The sequence below is a fragment of the Haliotis rufescens genome, unplaced genomic scaffold (assembly GCF_023055435.1).
Source record: "Haliotis rufescens isolate VD_foot unplaced genomic scaffold, xgHalRufe1.0.p SCAF_138, whole genome shotgun sequence".
NCBI lineage: Eukaryota > Metazoa > Mollusca > Gastropoda > Lepetellida > Haliotidae > Haliotis > Haliotis rufescens.
The window spans coordinates 100827-114938 of record NW_025963822.1 but is presented as its reverse complement, the minus strand read 5'-3'; the positions used below and the strand labels follow the sequence as shown (position 1 = coordinate 114938).

The 14112-nt window shown below is 40.4% G+C and overlaps 1 protein-coding gene across 3 annotated transcripts in view; it reads right to left on the bottom strand.

Annotated features, from left to right (window-relative positions):
* The window catches only part of LOC124137851 (phosphatidylinositol 4-kinase alpha-like), an 82635-nt gene that overhangs the window by 51197 nt on the left and 17326 nt on the right, over nucleotides 1-14112 (bottom strand). For all 3 annotated transcript variants that reach the window (XM_046504326.2, XM_046504327.2, XM_046504328.2), the window contains 7 exons: nucleotides 10264-10447; nucleotides 9000-9100; nucleotides 8081-8240; nucleotides 7225-7275; nucleotides 6196-6304; nucleotides 4245-4375; nucleotides 1797-1930 (listed from right to left, as the gene is read on the bottom strand). In XM_046504326.2, coding sequence (XP_046360282.2) covers nucleotides 1797-1930; nucleotides 4245-4375; nucleotides 6196-6304; nucleotides 7225-7275; nucleotides 8081-8240; nucleotides 9000-9100; nucleotides 10264-10447 — 870 coding nt within the window. The remainder of the gene's footprint in view (nucleotides 1-1796; nucleotides 1931-4244; nucleotides 4376-6195; nucleotides 6305-7224; nucleotides 7276-8080; nucleotides 8241-8999; nucleotides 9101-10263; nucleotides 10448-14112) is intronic.

Sequence of the window (14112 nt, the reverse complement as noted above, 5' to 3'; positions counted from 1 at the left end):
GATTACAAGATCACATTAGTAGTAACTATAACAACAGGATAAACTGTTTGATAGGCATTACTTAATAGTTGACGGATGACAAGATAGACACAATTTTATTATACATTTCAGTATAGATCTTATACCGTTTTAAAGCAGTCTTGCTTGACAACGGTATAAGGATCTTTCCTGAAACGTCGCTTTTTTCAGTATTAAAGAAGTTGTTATCCATAAAATTGTGTCTACCTTGATAACAACAGGGGAAGAGAATATGTGGATGTCAGCTTCTTTATCATGAGGAACACATCGTTTCGGAGTATATGCTTACTCCTTCATCAGGTGAATGAATGCCATGAGGCAGAGAGCATATATATGTACAGGTAAGGACAACAAAATTAATACAATAACAAAAGGTGGAAAATAACAAGGGAAGCCAACAGATGATTGGCACTGATAGGTGATTTCCGTATTCGACGTAATAAGCGCCCTGCTCTAAAAAGCGCCCACGGCGACATTTGCTAATATGTTGGCAAGTAAACAATCCCAATTAGCATCTCTTCCGATTGATCAATGTACTCAAGACTTATTTATTCGTGTATAATACACACTCGTATGTTATATGCACCCTTAATTATGGGCAATTAAATTCTGGAAAAATATATCTGTCGTATATAAACAGTTCAGACCTTCAGCATAAACCACGAAATTTATCTTTCAACTCTGTTTTTTTCTCCACCAAAATAATATTCTAATAAGAGCCCCCTATTTCTAATTTTGAGAGCGCCCTGGGCGCTTATTACGTTGAATACGGTACATATATTATGCTCTCTGCCTCATGGCATTCATTCACCTGATGAAGGAGTAAGCATGTACTCTGAAACGTTGTGTTCCTCATAATAAAGAAGTTGCCATCCATAAATTCTCTTCTTATGTGTATCACTTCCTAATGCCTTTCAAAGACCTATAACAGGAACCTTGTATTTCTATGACTCCAGGCTGGGAATATGTACCTAAGACAACTCAACCAACATTAGTTATGACTATTACAACATGAACTGGGAAGTGCGTACAACAATACAATACTGTAAACATAAGCCTATTCCTCCTTTTGGGTCCTGTTATCAGTGTAATACAAATGACCATGACCAAGCCATCACATTAGTTGTAGTCATATTCATATGAAAAAGGAACATATTAATTCCCATTTGCGAATTTTCACAGACAATTGCTGCAGACTTGGGATCGAATATCGGACTCTGAGCAGGTCTAGATAAATCCCTGCCTCTACAAAGTCAAAACATTAGTTACGACTATATAAACATAAATTGGGAAATTCTTAATTCTAATTTGGGAGTTTATACTGACATCTGCTGCCAACTCGGAGCTGAATATGTCCAACAAATTTGTATGTAGCCAGCAGGGCTTGCTCCTTTTAAAAGTTACTGGCCCTTCTCCAAACTAACTTGTTGTCATTCTACCAAGATGATCAACATATTATTTATCTTTCTTTGAGTTAACCATTCACATGACCTCATCCCCCCTAAATATTTTCTCATCAAAATTACATGATTCACGAGAAGTGTCCAAATAAAGAAAATTAAACTTAGATGAGAAGGGGTGAAAATTTGACAAGCCAGATGGGCCATCTAATTTATGTTTTAGCAAGGCCTTGGCAGTTTTTACTAGCCACGGGCCAACGGGTCAGCAGTTAAATCGACCCCTGCTGTCTCTGGACAGGTCTAGATAACTCCCTGTACCCAGTACAGAGAAAAGGCAAAGACGAAGCAAACACGAGAGTATCTCCGTTGAGGACTGACCTGAGTGTCTCCAACTTGTAGACGGACATGAGGTACGTCAGCTGGGCAAAGCTCAGTCGGTTGATGATGGGCACCACTTCTGGTGGGTTGTCCAGGACTGTGCAGATCTTCATCCGAAACCCATTCACATCAGCCTGGAGCAGAACAGAGCATCACATCGTCAGCCAGGTAGCCAAACACAACTGTCTGTGTGTCACTTCCATACAAGCAGACATTGATGGTACTTTCAGAGGCAGATCCCAGATTTTGACAAAGAGGGGTTCACATGCCATCTCATAAATCAGATCTTAGTTCTAGCCACCACTAAACAAAGATCTGAGGACATCCCATTTTGGGTCATGTCAGAACGACCTTTCATCCGACCAATCAAAACGTTGCTTACCAGATTGAGAAAGTGACGTGTTTTGTAATCATTCAGTGAGTGAGTGAGTGAGTGAGTGAGTGTGTGAGTGTGTGAGTGAGTGAGTGAGTGAGTGAGTGAGTGTGAGTGTGAGTGTGAGCGTGAGTGAGTGAGTGAGTGAGTGAGTGAGGGAGGGAGGGAGGGAGGAAAGGAGCAAGAATGGTTTTACGCTGCTTTTCACATTGTACCCATGTGGGGAATTGAACCCAGGCCCTCGGGAAGAGGCGGTCCCACCACACCAATAAACATTTGAAATGGAAAAGACTTCCCCTAACCCACGGGAAGCACTACCACACAATCTGAGTCATCTATCAGACAATCTAGAATTTTCTTTTGTTCAGTTTTCAAATTTTAAATCAAGAATTGTGTCAAAATAGTTTTCAACGTACTAGTTTGAAACTAGTGCCGCTAATGTCAACTTCTTGTTGGTCATTTCACTGGTCATTCTGGCGTGACCTGTAATGGGATGTCCTCAGATCTATGTGTAGCAGTATCAAGCACTAAGATCAGATTTGAATGAGATTGGGTTCACACAGTACCTAACTCTCAAAGCAAACAAAATCACATGATAGGTTGGTATGTTATGTGTGTGAATAGAAGAGGGATGTGAACTCATCAACCCCATCGCCTCTGGAGCCACCAGACTTAACTGTCATGACATCTTTTCCAGGAAGCAACACACTTACAGGAAGACACAAGGCAGTGACTGACATCAGGAGCAGCGATCCATGCAACTGGGATACGATGACATGCATCAACCAAGTCAGTGACCCTGACCACCCGATCCTGTTAGTTGCCTCTTACGACAAGCATAGTCGTCTTTTATGGCAAGCCTGGGTTGCTGAAGACCAATTCTACCCCGGATCTTCACGGGTCGGTTATTGTTGGGAGCCTTCTACATGGACAAACTTGAAACAGGCCTTAGTGTCACGCTCAGGATAACTGCACTTATACAGTGATGTATCTGTGCATGTGCGCATGGGTGCATGGGTGCGTGTGTGTGCACGTGTGTCTGCTTGTACACATCCAGAATAGCAGTGGTAGAAACTAACAGTTTTAGTCCACTAGTTGGTTGGTTGGTTTGTTGTTTTACGCCGCACTCAGCAATATTCCAGCTATATAACGGCAGTCTATAAAGTAATCAGGTCTGGACCAGACAATCCAGTGATTAATATCATGAGCATCGATCCACGTCGCCTTTTACGATAAGCATAGTCGCCTTTTACGGCAAGCATGGGTTGCTGAAGACGTATTCTACCCCGGATCTTCACGGGTCTACTCCACCAGTCCTTACAATGATAACATATAGCAAAACCCTTAAAAATGGCAAATTTCTACTGGTCCTTATGATACCTTAACTATTGGACAGTTTGGCAAGGACTACAGGACAAGTGCCAATTTCTAACGCTGAATAGTGCCAGTTTTATAGTGCTAGCCTACTGAGAAACCATCCAGCATTTTAGCACGGATACCCAACTCAGACACAGTATACTGACTCCGAACCAGCCAGTTTCTGGGCTGATGCTCTGACCATTAGCTAAATGCCCTCTTAAACAGATATTGGCGGAGAATAGATGTTTTACCATTTCTTTTGTATTCATACTATAATAAGAACAATTAAGTAAGGATAAGACATATGGATGAAAAGCTCTTTATTTCAAATAGGAGCGACAAGTGATGTGCAGAATATGGTTGACAAGCATATATACAGGTGGGAGGCAGTTTTTATACAGTAGAGTACACTGGAGTGGAGAAGCCTGTTATGTTCACAATAGGAGTGATATAAGGTAAACATATTAACCAGGGAAGCCAGTCGTATAAGAAAAAAGGATTATGACTGAATGGGGTCTTTGATGAGTTGATGGTACTCATCAACCAAACTCTGTACATCACTTGCTTGATGACGTAGTTGGAACCTACACCGAAACGTCACTCCTAATTGTAATAAAGAAGTTGTTCATCCATATATCTTATCCTTACTTAATACTCCAACTTCAAAATGCCTCTCAAAGAAGTTATCAATACGACTGATTCAATTGAGAACTGACCTGACCAACTGTATCGTTGCGGAGAGCAGCACTGTACTTCAGCTCCTTACGGAGATGGTCTCTTGCAATCAGCAGCGGTGACTTGGTGGAGATCTCGCACACCGCCTCGTACCAGTCCTGGGGCCAGAACCCTGCAAGAGCACACAGAACATAGAACGTGCAATCTCATTAAAATCAGATCTAAGTTCTCGCTGTCGCTGAACAAAGATCTGAGGACATCCCATTATGGGTCACGTCAGAGCGACCTTTCGCGAACTTTGACTGACCACTGAAATGACTAACAAGAAGTCGACATCAGCCAATTACAAAGCAGTTTTCTCGAGCCTTACGGCACTCGTTTCAACCAGGGGACTTCCATTTCAGACTAGGCTTGAAAAATATGTTGACACAGTTCTCAATTAAAATTTTGAAAACTGAACAAACGAACATTCCGGAATGTCTAATATATGGTTGAGATTGTATGGCAGTGCTTCCCGGGTACTTTGCAAAGCCTCCTCCGTTCAAATGTTTATCCCAAGGAAGCGAGAGACAGACGATAATTTTGACGGAATCAGTCGCATGGGCCGTAACTGTCGTTCGGAATATCCTGTGTTCACGTTTTCGTGGTTGCATGATTAGGAAACACATTCCGACTGTCACTTTCACGATCTGGTAAGCGATGCTTTGATTGGTCGGATCAAAGGTCGTTCTGGTGTGACCCGTAATGGGATGTCCTCAGATCTTTGTTAAGCAATGGCGAGAACTAAGATCTGATTTTAATGAGATTGTAGAACGTGTGACCACCCCACTGCAGTAGTTATCAAAGTGTACGTGGCAAGGATATCTACCTTTCATGCACCTTACTCTCCCACCTGTTTGTATACTTCATGAGTCAGCATATTTATTTTCAACATATTTCAATCTGGATGCTGAATTTTCCCATTTTTTAGTTTAAAAAATACTGGTCGAGGCCCTAAAAGAAGATCTTCAAAATTCAAATGCTTTTGTTTCGTTTATTGATTGTTTTTTTGTTGTTTAACGCCGCACTAAGCAATATTACAGCTATATGTCGGTGGTCTGTGTGTAATCAAGCCTGGATCAGATAATCCAGTAATTGATATCATGAACATCAATCTACACAATCGGGATACAATGACATGCATCAACCAAGTCAGCGAGCCTGACCACCCTATCTTACGACAAGCATGGGTTGCTGAAGACCTATTCTACCCCGTATCTTCACGGGTCTTGTTTCTATTAATGCCCCGCACAGAGTAAAGTGGATTATATGTGTGTACAACAGGTTGAGTGAGTGAGCATGGTCTTACAGCACTTGAGCAACCTAACAGCAATATCATGGTCAGTTAACTCTCTTGCCTCGGGAAGATGGTGGAAGCAGGACTTTTATAGTCAGTTAACTCTCTTGCCTCGGGAAGATGGTGGAAACTGATCTTTTATAGTGAGTTAACTCTCTTGCCCCGGGAAGATGGTGGAAAATGATCTTTTAAAGTGAGTTAACTCTCTTGCCTCGGGAAGACGGTGGAAGCAGGACTTTTAAAGTCAGTTAACTCTCTTGCCTCGGGAAGATGGTGGAAACTGATCTTTTAAAGTGAGGTAACTCTCTTGCCTCGGGAAGATGGTGGAAACTGATCTTTTATATTGAGTTAACTCTCTTGCCTCGGGAAGATGGTGGAAACGGGACTTTTAAAGTGAGTTAACTCTCTTGCCTCGGGAAGATGGTGGAAACGGGACTTTTAAAGTGAGTTAACTCTCTTGCCTCGGGAAGATGGTGGAAACGGGACTTTTAAAGTGAGTTAACTCTCTTGCCTCGGGAAGATGGTGGAAACTGGACTTTTAAAGTCAGTTAACTCTCTTGCCTCGGGAAGATGGTGGAAACTGGACTTTTAAAGTCAGTTAACTCTGTTGCCTGGGGAAGATGCCCACTGCCCCACAACGCGAGGTGACAGCCTACCTGACTCCTCCTCGGTGAAGCCCATCACGACACAGTACTGCCAGAAGTCCTGGAACAGCTTGTGGAGGCGGCGGTTGGGGTCTCGAATTGGGGGCAGTCTTCTTGTCAACTAAAGAAAAAATGTTGTATATTTTGTGATAGATGTATGAAACTGTACTTGTCCGAGTGAAGTAAACTCAAGTGAAATTTACATCACTTTGAAATGTCAATGAAACAAGTGATGTTTTTCAATTTAGGTAAAATACTAAAAAAGACAATACATAATGAAAAGAACATTAGGTCTTTCTTGTTAAGTAAAGTGCTTCTCATGTCAGGAGTGAATGTTTATTGTTTTACACCACATTTCATAACCTTAACAAGTTGAGATAGTCACACAGTGCTAGTTTCTTGTGCTGAAAAGCAAACCTATTTCAGAAGGTTATTAAAGAAAAAGTTATCCCAAGGTTCATCATGAAACAGAAATCCACTCTCAGACATCTTTACTGGTCAGTTAAAGTAAGAAAAAAGCATCCTGTTGCTAAGTTTGCAGGCATACGTCCCAACACAGTGAGTGAGTGAGTGAGTGAGTGAGTGAATGTGTGAGTGAATGTGTGAGTGAATGTGAGTGAGTGAGTTCGAGAATGTGTGAGTGAGTGAGTGAGTGAGTGAGTTTGGTTTTAATGCTTCTTCATTATTTTACTTATATCACTGCATGTCAGCTTGATGTGGTAGGAAAGCCTGAAGTGATGCAGGTCTTCTTTGTTTGTTTGTTTCTTTCTTGTTTAATGCAGCACTCAGCAGTATTCCAGCTACATGATGACAGTAAATATGTAAATAATCAAGAGTCTGGACCAGACAATCCAGTGATTCATAACAATCCGAGCCATCAAGGTACCACGCGCTATCAACCAAGACACTGATCACCTGATCCATTTGGTAGCCTCCTACAACCAACACAGGTTGCTGGGGACCTATTCTAACCCTGACTCCCCACGGGGGAGCAAGTGTGTGACATCTGCTGTATGGAGAGGCCAGCCTATGCATACTCACCACAGCTATGACAGGGATTAACACCCCTAGGTTCCCAGCACTGCTTGATGCCTGGAAACACAATCACAACAACCACTCAATTCAGGCATCCAGACTTAAATAATTCAGTATAAACATCATAGAATACAGATTTGCTACCTCTTATGAACAATAAAGTCATAACATCAAAAATAGTGCCACAGCACTGTAGCTCACCTGGACACGAAGTCAACAGTTAAAAATGTCCACAAAGACAGACACTTAACAAACGTTGCTATCAGTGTTTGTATTCAAATATTCTCTGCATAGTTAACTCAATTCTAATGATTGTTATACACTATGAGGAGAAACATACAAATTATATATCAAAGTCTGACAATTTCAGGGGAGAAATTTACAGAGTTAATATTTATTTGAGAGAATTTAAGAGCATGGTCAAAATGTACGTGTGGAATCCCACAACAAAGATAAATACCAAATTTCATTACATTGTGTTTACAAATGGCATGAACAGCTTTTTCAACATGGCTACCGGGGTGGCCATCTTGAAAATCAGATTCGAAGCGCTTGAACAAATTGGAGTGTCATCATAGCTGGAAACAACCAACCTGTGAAGTTTCAGCTGCATTATTTAAGTGGTTTCTGAGGAGATGACGTTTACAGTGTAGGGCAATTTAGCACAAAGGTGAAATAAAGATCAAAATTTCAAATATCGTGGAAAATGTTACATATGTTTTGAGCCTCACTACTAACTACACATGTTACAAATTTCATTACAGTGAGTGAGTAATGAAAATTTCAGCTTTTAGTATGATCGATGTGCAAACATCAATTTAAGGTCCAAATTTAAACTATCAGTCTCAGCCTGAGTATCTACCTTCATTGTCTCGGAGATCTTCTCGCTGGCCCGCTTGCCCTCCAGCCCCATCTGTACGAACAGCTCCAGCAGGCGGCCCAGCAAGTCTTGCTGCTCACTCTCACCCTGGATGTTGGCCGCGATGTTGGCGAAGGCGTTGATCACCGACTGAGACACCTGTCTGGAGACACGGGAAATACAACACTGCATCATTTGGTAGATACGAGTGAGGTGGGTTTAACACTGATTTGAACAATGTCCCAGATATCCGACATACTGGCTAATCCGTACAGCAAATCAACAATATGTTGGTCACTGACTGAGACACTAGTCCAGACGACAAGCGGAAACTAGTCCTGAGTTTGTAGTTAACAACAATAATGATGATGATGATGATGATGATGAAATCCACTTATCAAAATGAAAATGTGCACTGCATCTCTCCTTTTTGTATAGAAATTGTTCCCTAAATTTGAAAAGAATACATGAAGTAGTTTTCTAATTATAGGTCGCACAAATGTTTCCCTAAAAAAATTCTAAGTAAATAATGAAAAATAGCTGTATTTTTTCAAACAATCCGAATATTGAAATCAAACTTTTCACTGCACCTCTCCAGGAGGTATAAAAAGTGTTTACTGAGTTTGAAAAGCATCTATGCAGTAGTTTTCAAGTTATAGGTCACACAAATATTTCCTGAGAAGGATGGATGGAAGGAAGGACGGAATTCCTTGGTATAACAATATACCCCTGCCCTTTTAGGTCGGGGGTATAATAAATGCATTTATATAGTGCAATAAATCACAAAACAAATTGAAACAGAAAAAGTCTTAAGCTGAGGTTTGAAAGAGAAAATATTGGTTGCAGATTTCAGATTTTCTGGCAGACTGATCCACAGAGATGCTGCTGGGTATGAGAGTGTTGGGAGGATGTTAACACTCACCGGTAGCCCCTCAGCTTCTCATCCTTGTCCCTGCTGTAGGGGGAGCTGCTCTCCACACTGATCTGGCTGAACAGACTCAACACCTCCTGGTAGATCCCGGACTGCAACAGTCATGGGTCTCACACTTCACTCATTGTCATGCTCATTGAACTCATTCGACTGCAGCCACAAGCCACAACCAACAAAAAAAAAAGAATGATCATTTCTTTACTAATTGCAAGATCTGGAAGAATGAGGTATGAAATGCTACTTTGGGCGAAATGAGATTGCTAAATCTAAAAGTGAGGGAAAATTTTGAAATATTGTTATATTATCGTCAAAATGACTGATGAGATTTGTTCCTTCTTACACTTTTAAGATTTGGACATGACCAAGCACTAGGCATGGTTAAAACGAATGAATTAAAGCAAATCTGTTTATTAATGTAATGGCAATCTGAAATGGATGAAAGCGGAAAAATGCTTTGGAAAGAAAATAATTCCATGGTACTTCTTGTGTTACTAGCTCACGATAATGTCTTTGCGTTGGGGAAAAAACATCAAAACTCATTGTAGTGGGTATTATGGGGACTACCGCCACACAGCTGTTGCACTATCCTTAAGAAAATACAGCATCTCCGCCTTCAGCTTGTTTGTGGTTTAACGCTGCACTCAGCAATATTCCAGCTATATGGCCTATGGTCTACAAATAATCTCAACCAAAACATCTAGTGATTGATATTGTGTGCAACGATCCACACTGTTGGGGTACGATGACATGCTATCAACCAAGGCACTGACCCTGACGACCCGATCCATTCAGTCGTCTCTTACGACCAGCATTTGTTGCTGAACACCAACTCTGACCCGGAATCTCTGCCTCCAGTGGTGCTTAGAACCAGCACATAGGCAGAAAGTAACTAGAATATGTATTCTCATGAAACATGTCTCCCTGTCTGTTTTTTTATACATTAGCTCAAGTTGGTACTGTAAATGTGTTTGTGAATCCGAAAAACAATAACAGCCAAATATACTACTACAGACTAAGTCGAAATTGTTTCCATGGAAACATAAAAAAAAATAATGGAAAAATTTTAATAGCAAAAGGCACCAGTTTAGCTGAAAAGAAATGTATATGCCAAGTTTCACTGAAATACATGGAAAGTTTTTCAAGTTATGGCTTGGAAAGGGATGAGAATGCCAACACCAAGGGAGAAGGGAACCAAGCAAAAACAATATGTCTCCTCTCCCTTTGAGAGGGGGAAGATTTTATTACAGCTACGTACACATCCCGTCATGATCATACAGCCCAGCTGGTCCACGATGAGCACATCCAGTGGGGAGGGAGGGGAGCAGAAGCGCTGCAGGAAGATCTGGAGGATGGACTCCACGGTCTTGGGGATGTCCTTCAACCCCACGGCCAGGTGCCCCAGGGTCAGGATCGTGTTGGTAGAGATCAGAGTCGACTCCCTGTACCACACACACACACATTAGTAACAGAGTTAAACTGCTCAGTGCACATATCAGTCTAACTAGTAGCACTGTACCATCAAACTGTAAATATCTGTTAACATGAGAGCATTTTTGAATGAACCATGCCCAAGCGAATAATAGATATACATGAAATACAACAAAATTATTTGATTTGATTTTGAAACATGTTAAAGAATTGTAATTATAATGTTTACTATCAACAAAATTTTGAAAACCATGTGAACCTGTTAGTTACATGTACATGCACATGCAAAAAAACAAACAACAATTCCCATTGTTATAACGAACCACATCTGGTTAAAAAACATTCCTTTAAATAAAACAGACATTCACCACACTTAAATGTATATGGTATGCTAAACTTAAAAGAATTTGTTTATCAACAAGACAACAGAGGGAAGAAAGAGATTAAAACCATTAAAACAGATACTATATAGATCAGCTGACTCAATTTTGTTAATTATTTGGCTACCATAAGCATTACATGTACATCTTTTCATGGATTTTTTTAGGAAAGTGTTACCATGGTTACCAAGAAAATTAATGCAGGTTATTAGAAAGTTGATTACTACAGAATCTATAACTAGCTGAAAGAATCAGGATGGTAAATAGTTTGTTAATGAGAGGAAATGACAAATTTCATATTGGATTTGTGATCTTTAGTTCATAACATTAACAATACTGTTGGAGACTCACAGACTCTCAGAGCACTGCGAGAGAGTGTGGTAGAGGGTGGTGTAAGCAACAGCCAGGACAACATTTCAGCCACTTCATAGACCCCCCCCCCCCCAATCTTTATTACAGCTGGCTCTTACAAAAGGATTCTGATCCTGAAAGAGTGTTTGTTAATTCTTTGTTGCTTAAAGCCACACTCAGCAATATGTCAGCTATATGATGGCAGCCTGTAAATAACAAAGTCTTGACAAGAGAAGTAATTGAGGACATGAGGAACCATCCCACACATTCGGGTACAAAGTCAGCTATCCTGACCACCTGATCTCATTAATTGCCTCTTCAGACAAGCATAGTCGCCTTTTACAGCAAACATGGGTTGCTGAAGACCTGTTTCAACCCGGATCTTCACGTTGTAAGGTTCATATACACATTACACTTAGTGATGCTCTAACACTGCATTAAATGCAATAATGTCCAACCAAGTCACATTCAAAGCCATAAAATATTAAGTTTAAAGGTAGGACAGCCTGAGATTGGGGTATATTTTACTTAAATATGGATTTTGTCTAACATTCATTGCAGGATTGGGGCTGAATATCGGCCTTTGAAAATGTAAAGATAAATCTCCAAAGGGATTGACAAGGGGCAGCTACACTTTATGCCATGTCATGCAACTTCTTCCAGGACTCATTTCTTTGTTTGTTGTTAAACACCGCACTCAGCAATATTCCAGCTATATGACAGCAGTCTGTAAAATAATCGAGTCTGGACCAGACAATCCAGTGACTGACATCATGACCATTGATCCACGCAATTGGGATCGATGACATGCATCAACCAAGTCAGCGAGCCTGACCACCCGATCCCGTTAGTCGCCTTTTACGACAAGTATAGTCGCCTTTTACGGCAAGTATGGGTTGCTGAAGACCTATTCTACCCCGGAATCTTCACGGGCTTTCCTTCCAGGACTCAGTGCCTTTTACACATATTGCTTTGCGTTTTGTTTTATTCCTCTTTCAACAGTATTCCACTCACATCTCTGTCTGAGACTTTGGTTTGGTCTTAGCAATAATAGTCCACATATTATCACAGAATTTGACAAGAGTCTCAGCTTAATGTTGGAAGAAAGCCCATTGTGACACAAGCATGGGTATAAAGCTGACAAAACAAGGATCACAATCAGGGATTCAAAACCAGGATCAAAGGATCCTGGCAAGACTAAGGGATGTAACTCTGCAATGTGAATTGTGGCACCTAATATGACTGTGCTGGTTTTGTAAATATATTTTAAAAGTGAACGATCAAAATGGTTATCTGTTTGTTAAAAATTAATAAAACACTTGTTTTGATTTTACACTTTCAGTAGTTGCAACGGGTTCAGTCAATAGAGTCAATGTTTATACATCAAACACAATCTGCTACAATTCTGATTTTAAACACACTAATTTTGATAGTATTATTTTTGAGGAAACAAAAAAGCAGTAACAAATATGACCATATACCATCCAACCATATTTTCCCCCACACACCAAACACTCAATGTTAACTGATCAAATCCAATTCACGAATGTTAAGAATACATTAACGGTAACTCAGGTTAGGAAACATGTTATGAAAAATGCAAATCAAGATAAAATGGACCGCCATAGATATTCTAAGAGAACATTAAATGAATCCAATTTTTATTTTATGACAAGCTTATCAATTATTTACTTATGCAATAGGCTTATTCTATGAAGCAAAATGTAACCATTTATACTGAACAAAAGAGTTAGAGATCATGATTGAATATTTTGGCGATATATATCAATGTTTGTTTGATTGTTTGTTTGTTTGTTTCTTGTTTAATGCCGCACTTTGCAATATTCCAGCTATATGACACGGTCTGTAAATAATCGTGTCTGGACCAGACAATCCAGTGATTGACATCATGAGCATCGATCCATGCATTTGGGATACAATGACATGCATCAACCATGTCAGCGAGCCTGACCACCCGATCCCGTTAGTCGCCTTTTACGGCAAGCATGGTGAGTGAGTGAGTATGGTTTTACACCGCTTTTAGCAATATTCCAGCAATATCACGGCGGGGGACACCAGAAATGGACTTCACACATTGTACCCATGTCGGGAATCGAACCCGGGTCTTCGGCATGACGAGCGAACGCTTTAACCACCAGGCAAGCATGGGATACTGAAGACCTATTCTACCGTGGATCTTCATGGTGTATATATCAATGTGCTCAGTCTTCACGACAAAAAATATCCCCCAAATATTTATCATCCCTAACTATTTTTGTTCAGTATACATAGTGCATCTCACCGAACAATATGCATATATAAAGCTCCAGTATACAGTGGTATGAGAATAAATCTACAATTAGCATCTCTATGCGTCATTAGAACCATAGTCTCCACAGGCTGTAGAAATAACAATTAGCAAGACAATATCAGTTATTCAGCAGACAACCACATGAAACCAACACGCAACAGACAAGCAAAAACACAATGTCATTAAAATCAGATCTCAGCGCTACACCAAAAATCTGAGGACATCCCATTACAGGTCATGTCAGGACGACCTTTCCCGAACTTTGACCGCAACCAATGAAATGACTAGGTAACCAGAATTCGACATTACCCAGTCAGAAAGCAGCTTTCTCAAGCTTTGCAGCCAAGTTTCAATCTGGGGACTTCCATTCTAGACTATGTTTTGAAAAATATTATTCAAAATTTGTAAACTGAAAGATTCAGGAATGCCTAATATATGGCCGAGATTAGAGGCAGTACTTCCGTTCCAAAGTTAATCCCATTGAAGTGAGAGATAGATGATTTTGACGGAATCAGTAGTACAGAGGGTAACTGTCTTTCGAAATACCCTCTGTTAACTTTTTCAAGGCTGCATGATCTGAAAACACATTCCGATTGTCACGTTCCCGATCTGGCTAGCCACACGTGATCTGACG